The 18824-nt window shown below is 39.3% G+C and overlaps 1 protein-coding gene across 1 annotated transcript in view; it reads right to left on the bottom strand.

The window, feature by feature from the left end:
- The window catches only part of YAF2 (YY1 associated factor 2), a 35418-nt gene extending 16872 nt beyond the window's left edge, over nt 1-18546 (bottom strand). The window contains exons 1-2 of the mRNA XM_065641497.1: nt 18431-18546; nt 18150-18275 (exon numbers count right to left, since the gene is read on the bottom strand). Coding sequence (XP_065497569.1) covers nt 18150-18275; nt 18431-18456 — 152 coding nt within the window. The 5' untranslated portion in view covers nt 18457-18546. The remainder of the gene's footprint in view (nt 1-18149; nt 18276-18430) is intronic.
- Nucleotides 18547-18824: the final 278 nt, after the last annotated feature.

The following is an 18824-nucleotide window of genomic DNA, read 5'->3' on the forward strand; positions in this document are numbered from 1 at the left end:
TTATGATTTCCCAATCTGAACAAGACGGGTCTAAATTAAAGAAATGCTGTCACCTCAGCTTTCAATCAATATGAAAGATGTTCTTTGACAGATAACCTGGATCCAGAATAACATCTGCCAAGCAGATCTTCCATTCTAGTATGAACTCTTCCTTCCCTTTCTTTTTGCAAGTTCATCCACCTCCTGGCTTCAATTCCCCTTGCTGGAGGCTTATTATCCTGTCTGGAGTGGCAAATTATCTATTTTGTAAAGGAAGTGCCACATGCAATGTATCTAAAAACTTGCAGAATACCACATGTTAAACCAGATATTCAAGTCTGCTGCTGAGCTCTGGTCACTTTACTTGTCACACTTTTCCTCCAATAACTAGAGCAATATTCTAGTCCAGTTTTACTTACCTATCACTAAGCTGATACAATTCTGGTTTTGAATTCCTCTTATTCCCTGGTTTCCTACAAAATTATACGCATCTTGCCCCATCCTAGAAATCGGGAAGAAATTGCCTGTGAAGTACTATTCCTACAGAAAGATGTCATAGCTGCCCAATATGGTATTGTTCTGTTTTCAGTTCATGGACACAAGTTTCCCTTCTAGATACTAAGAAGCTACCTTTTGAATGACAGGAGTCAATGAAACAGGTAAGACATTCATACTAGCAAACATAACAGGTAACTATTATACACCAGGAATCATTCATTCATCAGAACAGTTTGAGCTTTCAGGTTGATCTTATCTCCTATCATATTTTCATTCCCAGAAAAGATCAGCAGCTGAGCAAAACAAAGCCTAGGGTATTTATTTAAAATTCTTCACTTGCTTTTATATAGAATCTCTACACTGTGTCTCATACATTCCATTATTTCAATCTTGCACACAAATTTTCTCCTCTCCACTGGAAAAGATCATCACTTCTTAAAAAAAACCAAAAACCAAAAAACCGAAAACAAAACAAACAAAAAAAGCCCCCCAAAAACAACAAACAGGTTTCAGAGGCTTAAAGAGGTTTTACTCAAAGGCATCCCTAATCCTTGAGAAGTACCATTTATCTAAACTTCTCTTCCCTGCAGGGAGACATTGACCTTTTGTTCAAGACAGCAGACTCATCCCTCAAGAAAGAGAGGTTAGAAATATCTGGAACAGAATCTCACTGATTCTGTCTTGCCCTTGGTCACAGGATCCTTTCCTCGAAAAATGAGAAATCCACATTATTCTTTAAATATGAAGTATTCTCTCTCAGGTGATTCAGGAGGACAGAATAAATGCTTCCAAATTAATGGAAGTTCCCAATTCTTCTACTCTGCCCCTTGTTGCTTTAAGGCACTCACTGCACAGGACTCAAGTAATGAGTCCAGCACGTTTTTGAACATCAGCTTCATTCACACTTCTGTGATCTGTTCTGTCCCACCAGCAAGGCACGGCAGAACTCATTATTTGGAAACCAGAAATCTAGTCAATCAGTGTCCTCAATTTTACTCTCTGGGTTTTTTTCAAGAATTATCAAAATCGCTATGGCCAAAAGGCCTTACGAACAGTAACTAATCCATTTATGAGTCCTCTTTGGTCAAACTTGCAAAGCTGATTGCTACAGAATATGATCAGTACCAAAAAAAAAAAAAAAAAGCAGCTTTGGCCTTTATAGACTTCACGCAGGTTTGGTTTTTTTGTTTGTTTGGTTGGGTTTTTTTATGATGCCTCCTTGCAAAAGTCTTGGAGTTTATTCCAAAAGCTGCATTATAAACACAGAGTATGCCAACATACTATGGATTAACTCAGAATACTTGACACAGTTCTGACTAAGGTAGTAGAAACTCTCAGATCAAAGTCATGAGTTCTCAAGTAAGCATCTTCAGGCGTAAGTTGATAAGCTCAGTCAACTTCTAGGAAAAAATAACCTAAAACTGATCACTAGGCATCAGAGAAGGTCAGTCAGCTCCTCAAACCACTGCAAGTTTTCCTGTATTGCACCATCTTCTTTGTTTACTTCTTACGAAGGACGAGTGTTTAAAAAGCAACCTTTCCAAAATCACACATTTCTAACAGTCACAAAGAAATATGACTATTAGAGTATCATCATGACAATGCCTCCACTTCCTGTCTAATTAATACTCTGTTGATTTTTCCTTCTATTTTATCCTGTGTACACAAGCTTATGCAAATTCTATTTTAAGTCATGCTGAAATTCAGCTCATTTCTATTTGGACAGCTAGAAATTTTTGTTCAAGCACTCATCATTAATTACAGAAGCTTTCCTTTCATTTACCTACAATTACACTGCTTGCTTCTTTTGACAGCTCTGTTGTGCCCTGATTTCCATATAAAATGTGTCCCATGGATCTACAGAAATATAAATAAAGTATCATGGATAAGCTGATATGCAGTAACCAGCTATGTGCACTCTTAAACCACTGCAAATGCTCAGTAACTTTGGACAGAAAACACCTTCACTGTGGAGCCTTCCCGCAGGCAGTTGTGACAACAACGTGATGCATAGGAACATGTTATATTACTGTAACGATTTAAACAGCATTAAAATGTTAAGATACTTTTCAAAATTACTGCCAAATGCAAGGAAAGCATTTAACACATTCTTAAATTCAAAACTAGCACCTTCCCCACAGGTTGCCCTTCTAGTTAAGAAATTGTATGATACTTCAAAGACTAATCACTCTTGGTATCTTTTTCACAAAGCCACCATGTACAGCACTATTCATACTTAATATCTTCCTGGTTTTGCCTCAAATGATACACTCTTCTATACTATCCCCAGTATGTTGAAGACCTGATTTTCAAGGTATTCAAACATGTTCAAAGGTTCAGACACATCAAATATAGGTTTACACTGCTTACAAGACTGAAAACATTGTTGGACACCTGAAAATATCATCCAACTTGCAGTAATACATACCATGTTATAAAAACACTGTTACCATGACACAAGTAATTTTTGCTTTAATTGTACCTTGTTGTCCTTCCTCCAACCCACCTCTTGGCGGGAGGGGGAAGGGGGAACCTGTCTTCTTTTTGAAATGCAAGCTTTTAGAAGCTGTTATCAAACTCTTCTAAGCTTACTCTGCACCAAATTTAAAATTCCTCACTTCATATCAAACCCACAAAAGTTATATTTTATCTAGAAGTTACCATAGACTTACATTGTTATTAAAAAATAGTATTTCTCTCTCTCTACCACCCTGCAGACCTGCATATCTTCTTTCCATCTGCTACTGTGGGGTTTCTGTGTGTTCGAGACTGAGTTAATATATTCGATATTTTTTTAAAATGGAATTATAATTTTGATCGTGTACTAGTACTCCTCCTCCAACAGCTTTTGCTATTGCCACATCTAGGGAGGATTTCAGAAATGCCTTGTTAACATGCCTGAGTTTTTCCAGCCTTCAACTCCTTTAGAATTTGGTAGCAAATTTAACTCTTGTGACAGGAGGAGGAGTGAAACTCTTCAGTTGTCTGTATTCTATAGTGCGCTGCCATCAGAAATAAGAGTAATCCCCCATAAAAGAGGACAGACCCTGGAATTCATTAAATGTAGTCATCTCCTTCTTCTAGTTTCAGCCTTTATGCAGAAAACAATATGATGGGGGCCATTTCCAATGACCATTTTTTAAAGTGTGCTACCCATTTGCTAACAGCAAACATGTATTTTACTCCAGACAAGTCAAAACGTTCTTGGAAAATTCATGGCACAATTTTAGTACTGCATCTTGAATACAGGGTTATATTTCAGACATCTGTACTTAGAAATACACACTGTTGTGATGCTCAATATTCTCTACGGCTCCTTTGCTTCTTTATTTTTATATCTTATGTATTCCTCACCTCCATGCAACACAAAGCCAACCTCATTATGGTTATAACTGTCTCTTTACCCAAATCAAATCAAATCTTACCATTAGACACTTAATCAGATAGTTTTCTAAATATCCCTTCATAAATATCACTTGGCTGGATAATTTCACAAACCTATTAAAAGTAAAAACTCTCATACATTGGCTAGTTAAATTCTACAAAACTGCATTAAAAACAATTGAAACAGTTTAAAGCACTTCCATGAGTATTTTTAGAATGCATTCGCAAGACAGTATGAGACCTGATGTATCAGCTCACCAACAAAAACCAGACGCTCGTTTCACAGAGTCGAGCATCTAAAAGCCTCCAGACTGCCCGGCTCAACACTTCTCGGAACTGTCACCAAAACGGCAAACTCCTGTAAAGCTAATATTAGAGTTAAGTAGTTGTTTGTGTTTTCTTAAATAATTCATCTCCTTGAGCAAGAAAGAAAACCCTAACATTCTATTGTTCATTCCACTTTAAGTAACTCAATTAGCAATATGCCATAGTGAACTAAACAAAACTATTGGAAGAAGGTTAACCAAACCCTAATAAAAATCTTGTTTTGCTGATGTTTGTAACATACATGGCTTTTAAAAGTCTAAACATAATATAGTTAAGTGCATTAAAATCTTGTTCAGGACAAAGTCAAATCATTCAAACACTGCTCTGTTCTTTCATTACTAGACTGGATCATTTCACAATACAAATGCACAGGCTTTAAATATCTTATAATTTATTTGAAGATCATTTCGCACTCACGTCTATCCTAAATATTAATGTCTCAAGAAGCTAATAGAAATCTGATATCCACAGTAATACTCTAATCTCCATTTTTCCAGTTCACAGTCATTACTGAAATATCAAGAAAAGCTTATCTTTGCATACTTTCTACTTAATCATCATATTCTTCTGAGTCCCTGCTCAAATCTCCTTCACCACACGTCCTCATTTCTCTAACTACTAAGGTCCACATTCTCAAATATATCTTAACACAGTAACTAGCGCAATTAATTTAAAAATAGTTGTTCCTGATCTCCGAAGCAGGTAGATACATACAGGGAATCAGCTGGAAAGATGTATGATTCTAGAGTAAACGGCTTTTACAACAGACAGACAAAAAGAAGGATATAAAAAGGTGGTTTTAGGGAGAAGATTTTCTAAGTGAAACACTACTCCTGTATCACATATTACTAGGAGAATATCTTCACTTAGGTATGGTGTTTTGAGTGATTCTTACAGCGTTTATTTCAGTAACTTCTACAGGGTACAGCTACAGTTAAATATTTGTAGCAATATTATAGTATGATACACTTCCTGCATGTTTTCTAAAAGACATTAATTATGCAACGTTCTAACTGTAACTTTGTAAAAGAGCTTAGACAGCTTTTTACTCTGAAGATCACAGGACAGGTTACAACCAGCAGCTTCGGAATGTAACTTTTCCAGGATGGACTGATGATGTAGATTTAGATGCCAGAAGGCCTAAATGGCTCCACAATGAAAAAAAAAAATATATATGTATATACATATATATTTCAGAATTCAGTTTCTGTAAGAAGTAGTACACTAATGTGAAGCAGAAGCTACTAACTAGTAAATAAACTTTCCTCCCATCAATTCTTTTAAATACAATTATATCCTCCCCTTGCCGCTGCCATACACTGATAACAAGTTACTTTACAAATATCAAGTAATTACAATTTCCACTTCATCTAGCATGTTTTCTCTTTTTTTCAGAAGTCTTTCTGCAAAACAGGTTACAATAACACTCATGATTTTTGCAGCTGTGCCCCTTCCAGAGTCTCTTTCCCCTCCCACCGTAACTGACTTTAATAATAGCAAATGCAAGCAGCTTCACCTAAACAGAGGGAAAAATTAAAAATATACACAGCTACCCCAGTCTTCCTTGTTTTGGGCTGACCTCTGCATGCAAAGGGCTTAACTTCAAAGAGATTTCTTTTTTTTTTTCTTTTTTAAAGACTAGGAATCCATGAAAAATGTTGGAAGGCTAAGGCCTACATTTATACAGACATTGCAATGGTGTTGACAACTTCAAATAAAAAAAAGGAATCAAATTTAATTTAGCATCATAATCTTATTAACACAGCTTATAAATGCACAGGTGAAGAATTTCTTAAGAGTCAAAAAATTGTTATTTAAGTTCTTTATAATATAGAAAGAAATCAATAGAACCAAGACAAGCATCCATGCATCAAGTCATCGCAGTAACTCTGCTCATGTAATAACTCAGACACTCAACAGTCAATCTGACACACAGCGAATGGCAGAATCTTATTAAATTTCAAGTGAGAAGAAAAAAGTTTAAGTCTTACATTTAGGCGATTCATTCCAGTTTATGCATAGATCTATATTGTTAAGGTGCAAGTACGTGCAATCTGGCTGTACAGAAGCAAACTCAATTTCCCCTATTTTTTTTACTGATCTTTCTTCATGCCTCAAGAAGACAATGAATTTTTCAAATGCCAGTTTGACAGTAAACATTTAAAGCATGAAATATTTTTCAAACTTCAATAGTGGAGGACTCTTTTTGTCACATGCAAACACTCATTCCCAAATGGAAAGAATTGTCATGCACTCACACCAACTTTTAATATAACCTTCACATATTTGCAGATCAGCAGCTACAACATTTTGACACTTTAGTTTTAAAATTGCCTGATGGAAGAAAATAACATTTTTTTTTCTAGATTTGACATATAAGCAAAATTTGCTTTTTTAAAATCACATTTATCTTTTAACAGACTATTGCATCTACTCCACAAGCTCTTTGAGCAGCACCTTGGGCAACAAGAGCTTCTAGGTTCTGCCAAAACACAGGAAAACATATTCCAGAACAAAGGAAACTGCTTTTTCAACTTCACTAAAAACCCAGCACAATTATCTGTTCCTTTACCATGGCTGATTTTTCTGATGAAGCACAACCACACCACAACTTCTCCTAATACCCAAGGGGAAAAAAAAAATATTTCTGTATAAGCGCATAAGTGATATTATTTAAAGCAAACAGGAAATCATCAGGAACGCTGTGTATAGTAAGTAGAATTGCAAACACTGTGGCCAATTAGATCTCGCAAACTGTGGTCTGCACAGGAGCTAGCAGTTCATATAATGATGCCGCTCCTGATCTTTAGCAGTTGAAGTCACATCATGAAAAACAAAAAATATTTGCTATTACCAGTTCTTGTAATGCAAGTACAATAGTTGCTAGCAATTAAATCAAATCACTAGCAGGCGAAGCTGTCTTTGAATTCTGACAGCAGTTCACCCTCCTTCAGTCATCAGTACTCTATTAAGCTATTCATAGCATAAAAACTACCAGATTAAACTACGTTTAGCTTGCTGTGTCACATGAATATGCTCATAATAATCACCACACAAAATCATCTTGTGAGAAACTGTCTTTATTTCTACATTGAAGCAGTTCATTGGTAATTTACATTGCTATCCAAATTTTTTTTTTTCTCATTACCATCACTTCCATCATATCCTAGAGTGTTAACAGTACATTACATTGCCTCTGCAAATAATACAACTGAATAATGATGACAGTGCAAACAACGGAGCTAGTGCTGTATGGGAAAATGCAATATAGATCCATACGTATATTGTGGAATAACAATGCAATTTCTACACATCCTACGTATATTTGAATTCTAACTTTCACCTAGTGCTGATTTCCAGTGCGTTCATATTCCTAGCTGGTTTACAGCGTGAATCATTTACTTGGAATTCATCCATTTAGTGCATTTCTAGCAATTCTGTCTTTCAATAAAAGCTGATTCAATTAGAATAGACTTACAAGACTCATATGGTTTTATCAGTCACTGCATAAATGTGCAGAAAACTACCCCTTGAGGCAGTGTCCCTATTTAATCATTCCCTTAAAGGGAATGCCCTATTTTCCAGATGACATTTAACAGATGAGGCCAGCAAGCCTCCTGAAGACAACTGGTACTCTGCACAACAGTCTGCCCTAAGAAGAAATATCCGTATCAGGACCTTTAGAAAGCCCAAATTCATCCTCATGGATAGCTTTTAAAGCAGCTATCAAATTTTACTTTTTCAACAACCAGTTTTAAGGCTTCAACCTCTTGCACACGCTTCCTAGAAATTCTTCCACATATGCCATGAACTGTGGTTCACCGATGCTCAGCATGACAGCTATATCTTGTTTGAGAAACATACGAGTATCAACCAATTTGCATTTCCTAGATGACAATGTGCTACATCTGAGCAGGGGTCAGAAAGCTCAATTTCCTTAACAGCATCCCCTGAGGAGGCAGCATTTGGGACTCTGCAGAGAAGGCAGTGGTTACAGTCCTTTAGACCCTTAGATCTTTGGGACTCATGGGAAAGTGACCTCTCCCAACTTCCAGTCCCACAAAGAACTGGATCCTGTGGGCTGCTCCTCTGTCCCCTTCCTGTAGAAACCATGATGCTTCTTGCACCTATGCAAACAAACACATGCAAAACTGGAGGCTCATACTGATGCAGCAGCACAGTTATTGTTGCACAAAAGAGGGTCAATACTTGGCACAGCTCAGTTTGTGACCAAACAGGACAGAGCTTGCTTCTGATCTGTCCTATTTGTTCTGCACTGTGGGTGTGATCTTGCCAGATGGTTGCAGCGTTCTAGAAACTTCCTCCATTCAGAGCCAGCCTCACAAAGATGTCCACCTTGAGTAGGGGAAAAGACTACACACTTTCCCTAAAAAAAAAAAAATCAAGTCTCCACAATGCTCTTCAGCAAAGGTGTATATTCATAGAAAAGGATGCCACATAATCATCAGCATTCACCTTTTCTTTTTCCCTTCTTATTCAATTACAGAACTTCTAGCTCATAACCCTAATCACAGAATTCAGTGACATCTGTAAGAAACAGTTTTCCTTTCACTGAATGTGCCAAACCAACTTTTTTCAGCTTTTAGAATTAGGAACTCTATTTTAAAGTAAATTTTAAAACCCTCACTCATTCGCACATTTTCTTCTACAAAGCACTGTCATTTGAACTATGCAGTTCAGATAAAGTATATTCAAGCATTATGGAAATGTTTAAAGATAAGTCCCAAATTTCCAGTAAGTTAGAACGGGGAAACTGTCAATTGTTCATTTCCTCCCCACCCCACAACTCCTACAAAAGCAAGAAAGACTTGTAGCAGGCATCAAGGTCATATCTTATAGTCTTCAGTCTGACTTCTGATGGCAAGTTTGCCAGCCAAGAGCCTACCAACAACACCCTGCAGCTGAACTCTCCAAGTTCAAGCCTGCTCTACATCAACGTACCACATACCAGTGGAATGCAATTCACAGAGAACGCACAATCCTCAGGATCTCTCTGTCCTACTTAGACCAGGGTAAGCTAATGCATGAAAGCATAAAAAATGAACACAGTATTTTGTTCCACTAGCCTACTTTGAAAGTATTTTGTAGCTGACTGTATCAGCCAACAAGACAAGACATCATTTGATACTCTGAGAAAATTTTCTGCAAAGCAAACTGTCCTAACCTGGCTTTCAAGATGAAAGGAACAGACACTTGGTATCAAGTTTTAAACAGGAACAGGCATAGTGGGTTGTCACAAAAACAAAGGAAAAATTGTTATAAAAAGTCATGAAGCAGAAAATACAACTTCTCATCACTCTACAGGTGATACAAGAGCTTTCTTCTTACCAGCTTGACTCCTCTTTTAGCATAATCTTATCGTAGGTATTTATTCAAATCCCAGTAGCTTTTAGACCAGGACAGCTAATAATTTTCCCTAGAAAAGACACAGTGAGCAAGAATACCATTGGTGGCACTAAAAACAAAGGCGACATTTCACAAAAAAAAAAAGGGGGGGGGGGGGTAAACCAAAAAAACCCAACAAACAGCTGAACATATTGAAATACACATTAATTATGCCCCAAAGGAAAGTACTTAATAATAGAAATAAAAATAAGTATATCCCTTATCAAACATGGAAAGAAAGCAAATACTGGATGTACCAGATGGCATTACAGTTTCTTTGCTTCAGTCTCCACACAGAACTTTAATTCCATTTAACCAAATTGAACAAGGGGATACTAGTACAAGTTAGAATAAAAAAAAGACCAGGCTACTGAATGTTAGATATCACAGTGAATAACATCTAATGAAATTCACCCTCCAAAACATATTGTTTAGATTACTACAGGAAGATGGAAGAAGTCAACAAGTACTGCAGAAGAAAAAAAAAAGTAAGAGAGAAATCACATGATGGGCAAATACAAACGTAGGAAGTAGTAGCTGACTCAGCTTAACTCAAATTTCAGAAAGATACTAGAACGAAATTATTTAACGATTGGGAGCATTAAAGGATAAAGCCGATTGGCTTGCCACAGCCTAGTTTCTCACTTTAATGGACTAAATGTCCTAGTGACTAGGAGAAAAACAATACATGTCCCAAAGCTTGACTTGAGACACAATCAAAAATAGATTCTCTCACTCAAGCTAGACTATGATTGGGACAAAGATGTTGCACAATGAAGTTCAAATTTATGGTTTGCTTTTAATAGTTCTCAGCCACCAGCTGTAGATGTATGATAGCATTTATAATGAGGTTCTACAGGTACACAATTTCATATTCTTAATCTTGCTTTAGATAAAGAAATAAGGAATAGAACAAGCAAACAGCACCATGCTGAAAGGTGGTGAGAACTACCTGCCAAGACCATTTTGAGCTAAGAAGACTCAAAAAATCAAAGTTATGAAATCCAAGAAAGACAGCATAAAACACCACAGACCCCATGATTGCATAAAAAAGCCCTGCTGAAGTAACAATGATACACGAAAGGACACCACACTGTACTGGACCAAGTAGATTGCAAGGCACAGAGAAGCCAACATCACGATACTATTGCACAAAAGGAAAATCCTCATTCAAGGAAGTACCAACATCAGACATCATGATTTAGCAGGACTCTGGAAAAGCACTGGCCCACTAAACCTTATACTAGAAATGCCTCAGCTGAAGGACAGTCCTCATTCTGGGCTACCACTGTAAGAAACAGGTGCGTCAACTGAAGAGTCAAGAATCATGATATAAACCAAAGAGGATTGCCACCTATAAGAAAGGACTGCTGAAATTTTGTTTCTGTAAGAAAGACTTGGAGAGAAAAAGTGGGTGAACATGGAAACCGTAACCCAATAACCAAAGAACTACAAATACAGCGGCTAAATCACTGGGATGGGGGGAACATAAATCAACTTATTTTACTGAACAGAAAGGTTAGATGTTTAGAAAAACACCATGGGTAAAAGCACTATAGATAATCTGTCTAAAGGGGTTACAGTCTCCTCCACTGGAGACCTGCTAGGACAAAGATTATGTTAGAAGTTGCCCAGGTTTAATGATCCTCTTTCAAGACGGAAGAGGGTCTAATTCACTAGAAGACCTTTTCCATCTTCAGTTCCTAGGGCAACACAGATAAGCCAAACAAGACGTTAGCCTCCTTAGAACCATCCCTGTAACGAACCCAAATGTATTCAAAGCTTTTACTACCTTAGTAACTGTGGAAAACAAATGCTAATGTATTTTGCTTGGCTTTGGTACAATGCAGTTGAACAAGCCATGGCAGAACCTACCTCTGACCGTGCAGTGCCCATTAACAAAGGTGGCCTTCTAGAGAGCATATCTCCTAAATACATTATCAGATCTGAGATCTTGGAAACAGAGGGCTAAGTAGTTTTTACTCCTGTTCAGCAGCTCTGACATAATTTGTTATCATAGGAGGGGAAGAGAGAAAGTGATACGTTTCTTTCCACTCCCTTTTGTTTCTTTAATTACATAAGGTATTTACACACAGTAGGCCAGGTCACAATGACAGCTACCTGAATTTCTGACCAAAGATAGCTGCTGATGTAACTACTATTTTCAATATGATGCAAAAAGAAACGGCTAAGCTAGCTTTAAATCAACTATCAAAGTTGGATCAAACAGGCCTTACCAGGTTTTAGCCCAATGTCAAGTGAAATATTGTTCATTTTGTTCTGGAAAGATTGCATTAAAAAAGGGATGAAACAACCAACCAAACAACCAAGCTGCTGCAACAGACATCAGGAAAGAGTTACAGAAAAAAACCCCAAACATCAAACCAAAAATACCAAGCTCATGCTTAAAAAAAAAAAGGCATATTTTGTCATGAGCTCTTTCGAGTAATGGATTAAAATATCTGTCAGGTTCAAAACCACAAAGGTTTAACAACAGAATTAACCTTAAAAAAAAAAACAAAAACAAAAACAACAACAACCTACTTACGTAGCCTTTCTAAAATACAAGCTTCATCTTCTTTTGATAGGGTGACCACTGCATTCTCTGTTGCACATACAAGCTACACCTATCAACAGCATCTAACAGAGCCACTCCAATCAATAAAAATTACTTCATGGTTTTATATGGAAAAAACAAATCTCATTCAAGTTGCTGTGTGCAATATTCTTAAATTTCACTATATTTTTCAGAGAAAATCACTCCTAAATAAATTACTCAATTATCACAAAGGTTACTTAAAAAAACTCTTTTTAAAAATAAGACTGGAAGTCCAGAATGACTAGATTACCTGATGTCTACCTACAGAGCAAAAGATAACTATTTATACATGCTTCTCAGAATTTAATATTTAAGCTGAAACATAACACGTGTATTACAGAGCTTAGTAAAGTATGGATTGTATATGACTTTTCCACTCACTTCATTCCTGCAAATATTTCTTCCCCCAAACTACCACAAGTAACAAACCACTCTCCAGCCTGTTAAGCTTGATTCAATCATGTATTTGTAAAATCAGCATGACAGGCGGTTCTTCTTCTTCTCCTTCACAACCTTACCCTGACACACGCATGCGCACACCCAGAAGCTGCATACTAGAAGGCAGAAGAGAGTCCTTAACAAGCTGTTGTAAAACAGACATGTTAAACCAGATATACAAGATAAGTACCAACTCCCTGTCCTGAGCAGTACTGCATTTCAACAGAAATAAAAATACCAGATTTGGTTAAATGTAACTGATTCGTGCTTATAAACATCCAGATGGTACATGACTAAACAAATTGCACATATTTGCTGAAGAAAAATGACCTTGATATCCAAGTTAAAAAATTAAACATTTTATTTATGCTTCTCAAGGCATAAAACAAACACGTGACAGCTTCAAGTAGAGACCTGTATCTCGTATTTAGGAGACTGTCAGACATGCTTATAAAATACATGCACGTATTGAATGCCCACAAGCACAACTGAGCACAGACCAAATATCAAACAAATGCAGAAAGATGGCATCCCAGTTCCTTATACCTCAGACTCTTCTGTCTGGTGTGATTTAAAGTTCGCTTTTCATTCCTTAGGCTGGGAGAAAAGGAACAATCCAGTAATGGAGATCAACAGAGCATAGGAGACGGAAGCCATGCCCCCATTCAGCTCGTTATACCTGTCTCTGCCTCAGCAGTACAGAATGTGAAGAGGTAATAGATCCCAAATAGATAGAAGTTCATCCTGACTTGAGATTACTTTCTAATTCTGGCTACAAATTTCAGGGACTATTTTATGTAAATGATACTGCATATAGCAGCTTGCCCAACATGTATCAGAGGAATACCTAAAAAAACCCCAACTAACAACAATAACAAAAAATCCCAAGCAAACAAAGAAAACTTCACAGAAGTCACTTGTTTAACCTCCTTAATCTCCCTCCTTCTTTCCCCTTGCCAAAAGAAAAAATACTTTGGGCTTGAATAGTGTGCACTAGGTCTCATAGATTCATACATAAGATTAAGTTTTTACTGAATTCAAAGCAAGCACTAAAAGTAGTTCTAAAAAATAAAATGAAATAAAATCATAACAAGCATAAAGTAGTTACATCTTTGTACAACAATCCTTCTCCTATTATTAGCTAGGAGAATACTATTAGTGAAAATATCATTTAGAATTCTGCCCTTTTTCCTAACTTGAATGAATGCTACTGACTCTGGAAAGGGGAAATTGATCACATACCCAGTCCCTTTTTTTTTTTTTTCTTTTTTCCTTTATTTACATAGCAAAATATCAGGACAAGCATTTCAAAGTTTAAAAAGCCAGATTTGCAGTTCCTCCTGTAGCTCTGACTACACTCTCCTGGATGCTCATCCTTCACGCTGAATGGAGAAGTGGTTTGACATAGCATGGAAAAAAGAAAGGGACCCTGCAACTAGAGAGCAGACCATGATATGCATGCATAAAAACCACAGCAAGAAAAGCAAAGTGACAGGTATTTTTAAATCTGGATGCTGTCAATAACTGAATAACAAGAGTGTTAATATGATCTGAAGAAGATGGAGCAGAGAGGTGATGGAACAGTAATGCACCCCCCTAGAAGAGAGTAGCAAATGCACATCCCTTCAGAGAAAATGCTGGTTCTCTTGTGTACTTCTTCCCAGCAAGACTGGAACTCTGAACCCTCAGCTTTACAACACATCTAAATTACAACGACTAACCATGTTAGGGGGCAAGAAAAAAAAAAAAAACAAAACCAAACACCTATTAAAGGACAGACAAACTGGGAGCAAATACTTGCTGCAGTAAGGTCTGTCCCAGGATCCAGCCCAAGCCTTGAAGGTCAAACCAGTCTTGGTGTACTCCTGATTCAGATAGTGCCATGAAAAGCAAAAGGAAAGAAAGAAAAGAAATGGTAGCATGCCCATGGAGGCAAATTTCTTTCGGCAAAGCAGTAATTGTGAGAGTCAGACCAAATTTGGCAACCCCACTATAAACCTCCCCAGAAGCCAGATAATTCCATTCTGGGTATTCAGCATAATGTCATTGCCACTGTTGCTTCTACAGTGATGCCGGTCTGGGCTTCTTCAGTGTTCTAGCAATTACTTCACTTTTCTGTACAACACAAGTGGCAGAAGGCAAATGATGATTTTCAAGTGTTTACGTCTCAGCAAAACTTAAACAATTTAATGGGGCAAGGAAATCAAACCACTTATTTAGCCTAAGGGCTCTTCCTCTTACCAAACTTCAATGGCTTTTACAAACAATAGAGCTTCTCAAAGAGATCATACGAATTCTTTATCATGGAAACTGTTAGGCAACCTAAATACAGAGTTCGTTACCAGTTCCCTCTATAACACAGTACGTTAGGGTTCTATTCAGCATTTCTTACTCATGCTCCTAAAGAACTTCAGCAGGAGATTTGCCCAAGTAAGGAATGATTATTACAGCCCTAGGTTCCTTACATTTATACAACATCTTTCATCTAGAAAGATTTAAAAATGTTTTAAAGGTCATACACAGAAAATTACTATATTCGGTACAGTCTCCTGTCAAGGGGAACATAGTAATTTCTCAGTACCCAAGCAACAATACAGAACAACTTAGGTTAGAAAGTAAATAAGAAAGCCATGTCTACAGGGAGAATTTAGATCCTCAGTGACATTATAAATTAAACTCTGGCAACGGTTCTACAGTAAAAGGTACAGGGATTTCCAGTTGGCAGATAGCATCTTAGTTTTACATCTGACTCGTGGCACATCCAACTGGCAGCATGCTGGGGCACTCCGTCACTACTAACCCAGCAAAAAAAGTGCCACCACCTTGGGAATCAGTTACACCACTTCCTGCAGCAGCCAGGATTTCTCCTGGACATCTCCCACTCAAGCACAGCCCAGTTTAACCATTCAAGGTGATGCTGCCATGGACAAAGCTAATTTAACGCCATAATAGAATCTGCTTTGAAAATTCAGTCTAGAAGTATATTGAAATATAATCACAAAGTCGTAAGAATTATTTCCACTAATCTTAACAATTCCACCAGTTGTTAAATATCATAATCCATGCCTAGCCTCTGGCATAAAAGATTCCTCTTTCAGAGAGAAGAAATTATTCAGCAGTGAAAACACAAACCCTACCACACATCTGAAAATATTTCTGTAAAGTTAATTGCACATTATTAGTATAAAAAAATACAACAGTTTTAATCCACTTTGCGCCTAATTTCTAGTGGCCTTCAAAACCAACAAAATCAACTATGGTTGCCTGTTTTTACATCTGCAAATCTGGTCACAGTTAGTGAATTTTAACATGCAGATGCAGACATTAAACTGTCCACCATAAAGATACAGATTTCTCTGAACGAAAACAAAAACCAGTGCTTTACAGCATATTATACACAAAGCTCTCATCAGTAAAAAAATGCAATAGAATTTTTGAAGAAAGAACCACTGCACTCTAAGAGCTGTGCTGAGGCATCAACTTAATCTAACATTAAGCTTCACAATGGAAGACTGAAAAGAAAAAAATGCATTCACAGGGTCATCAAAACACCATTCTATTGTTATTCTCACCAACACTGATGAAAAACATTTTGTTGCGTGGGCAGTACCAGCAAATGTTTTAACAGGGCCCCAATTTGGTCTCTTGGACTCCAGCTCCTTAAAAAAAAAAAATCCATCCAAACGGCCTTTTGTGTCTCTTTGGCACCCTAATGATTCTTTCCATAGACACAAAGGTCTACTTACTGGCTCAAATCTAATTTCAGAGTTGGAGCCCAAAACTGCCTCGCCTAAAACCTCAACCTGTATTTACCTCGTGTCGTGTGTAAATCCTGGACTTTACAAACATGTGAACGTGCAACCCATTTAAACTCTACGGGAAAAAGAAACCCATAAACCTACTCAGCTACACATTGTTTCAGAGTTTAAGTAGACAAACAAAAATCAATGTATCAACTAGAACTCTGCATACCAGATCACTGAGGAAGAGAAACCGGAAACAAAAGAAATTTTTTTTAAAAAGACTTTTTTTGCTAAAATATTTTAAAATGTTGAAATATTCAAGCAGGCAAAAAGGAAGGCCATGATAATATAGTTTTCTCAGGACTGTTTATTTTTTCCACACTTGTTTCTTTTTTTTAAGTTTTAGTGCTTTTATCCAAGTGAGTCTCCAGTGCAACAAAACATAATTTTAAACTGACTTTGCCTATCAAGCTGACTGGAAGTTAAAGAGGCTTTATTTGTGCTGTTTTAAAGCTTTTGCATTCATTATTTCAGCAGTATTACTTTGCTGAAATAAAATACTGATCTGTACACATCTATCTGTGATATAAACACAATGCCATTGTTGTAACTGGACGCCTCTCAGCACATTGATTTCTTTGGTTAAAGGAGAAAAATTAAATAAATCAACTAGTATTCAAACCTGAAGTTACGACAAGTCCTTTCAACATTCATTCTGGTTTTCAGAAGTCTACAAAATCAACTCTAGAGAGAAAGATGAATCTCTTTTTTTGTCAAGTAATTGGACTCAGCCTTGCACTTACAATTTCAAACATGTAACATTTGTTGCAAGTCATACTCAGTGCTGCTTTGAACCATATCTAGAATGTAATTGGTGCTTTTGATAGGATTGCAACTTCTATTGCCACTTAAACTTCTCCTGCTGACGGGATTAACCCAGAGGTATGATAACTGTAACAAAGGATTCTTTAGCAATATTCTCTTTGGTTAGCTCACAAGCCTACAAGAGCACTCCTGTTGATTTTATAAAAAACTTCCATTCCCCAAGAATGCACATTTAGGCCACAATACTGAAAAACACCGGCAGGCGCTGGAACCAGGTAATCCACCGCAAGCTGTGACAGGTTCACAGAGACAAGGGTCTCCTGGGAAGTCACCCGATACGCAGGGTGGCACTTCCATACGGTGCAATTCAGCTAAATCAACAACCCCTCCCCAAACAGCCAGCGGTTATTATCCACCCCTGCAGCCCCAGAAACCTGCACAGTGATGCTCGGTGATGAAAAGCGAATTGAAAAAATAAAATAAAATTTTTAAAGGGGCTATTTATAAGGCCAAGTTAAACTCGTAGAAAAAAAAAATGAGTTTAAAGGAAAAAAACCAAAACAAAACAAAAAACATTAAATGGTGAGTGTGTTAGCAGGCCCGCCCCAGGGGATGGCTCTTCTTGGTGCGAGGGGCACGGCCTCTCCGGGGTTAGGCTGTGCAGGCAATTACGCCCTTCCTGGTATTTATTATTTCTCTCTCCACACACGCCGCCGCAGCGCTGCCGGCGCGGAGCGCGTTCGGCGGGGAGCCCCCGGTAAACGTGATCCGGTTCCTGCCACAGCCGCCCTCCTTCACACCGCGGGGCGCCGGGAAGCCGCCCAGCGGCTCGTCCCGGCCCCGATTCCTGTCACGGCCGCCCCCCTCGCTCCCCGGGGCGCCGGGAGGCCGCCCGACGACCACCCACCCCCCCGCCCCCGCTTCCCCTTCGGCCGCCGCCGGCGACCCACCGTGTGGAGGTGCCCTTCCTCACGTCGCACATCATGCACTTGAAGGCCTCGGCGCTGTTGCGGAAGGTGCAGACGCTGCAGTCCCAGTAGCCCTCGTCCGAGGAGGGTTTCGGCTGCCGCTTCGGCCTGCGGAGACACACGCGCGCCAGGGGCAACACCGGGCGCGACGCCCTCACGCCGCCGCTGCCCCCCCGGGGGCGCCCCGCCGGGCGCCATCGCCTCCGCGCACCCGGCCGCCGCGGGGAGGGCCCGGGGAGAGGAGGCGCCGCCGCTGCCCCTACCTGGTCGGGCTCTTCTTGTCTCCCATGCCGGCTCCAGACGCGTCCCCGGCCCGGCCCCGGCGCGGCCCTTTGTGTGTTTGTCAATAAGGAGGAGCGCGGGGGGTCTCTCGGCTCTAACGGGGACCCGGGGAGGAGGAGCCGCCGCCGCAACCTCCAGCTGTCGGGGAAACTCCTGCCGCCGCCGCTGCCCCCTCCCCCCTCACGTGTCCCCCCGCCGCCAACCAGCGGCCGCCCGCAGGCCGCGGCGCCCGGCGGGCCGCGCACGGCGGCAGGTTCGCAAGCGCCGGCGGCTCGGGCGCTGCGAGCCGGGCGGCGGCGGGGCCGGGGTGCCGCGGGGGCTGCTGGGGCCGGCGGGAGCGGAGGGGCGGGGGGAGCCGCGGCGTGGCGGCGGGCC

The sequence above is a fragment of the Caloenas nicobarica genome, chromosome 1, assembly GCF_036013445.1.
Source record: "Caloenas nicobarica isolate bCalNic1 chromosome 1, bCalNic1.hap1, whole genome shotgun sequence".
Lineage (NCBI taxonomy): Eukaryota > Metazoa > Chordata > Aves > Columbiformes > Columbidae > Caloenas > Caloenas nicobarica.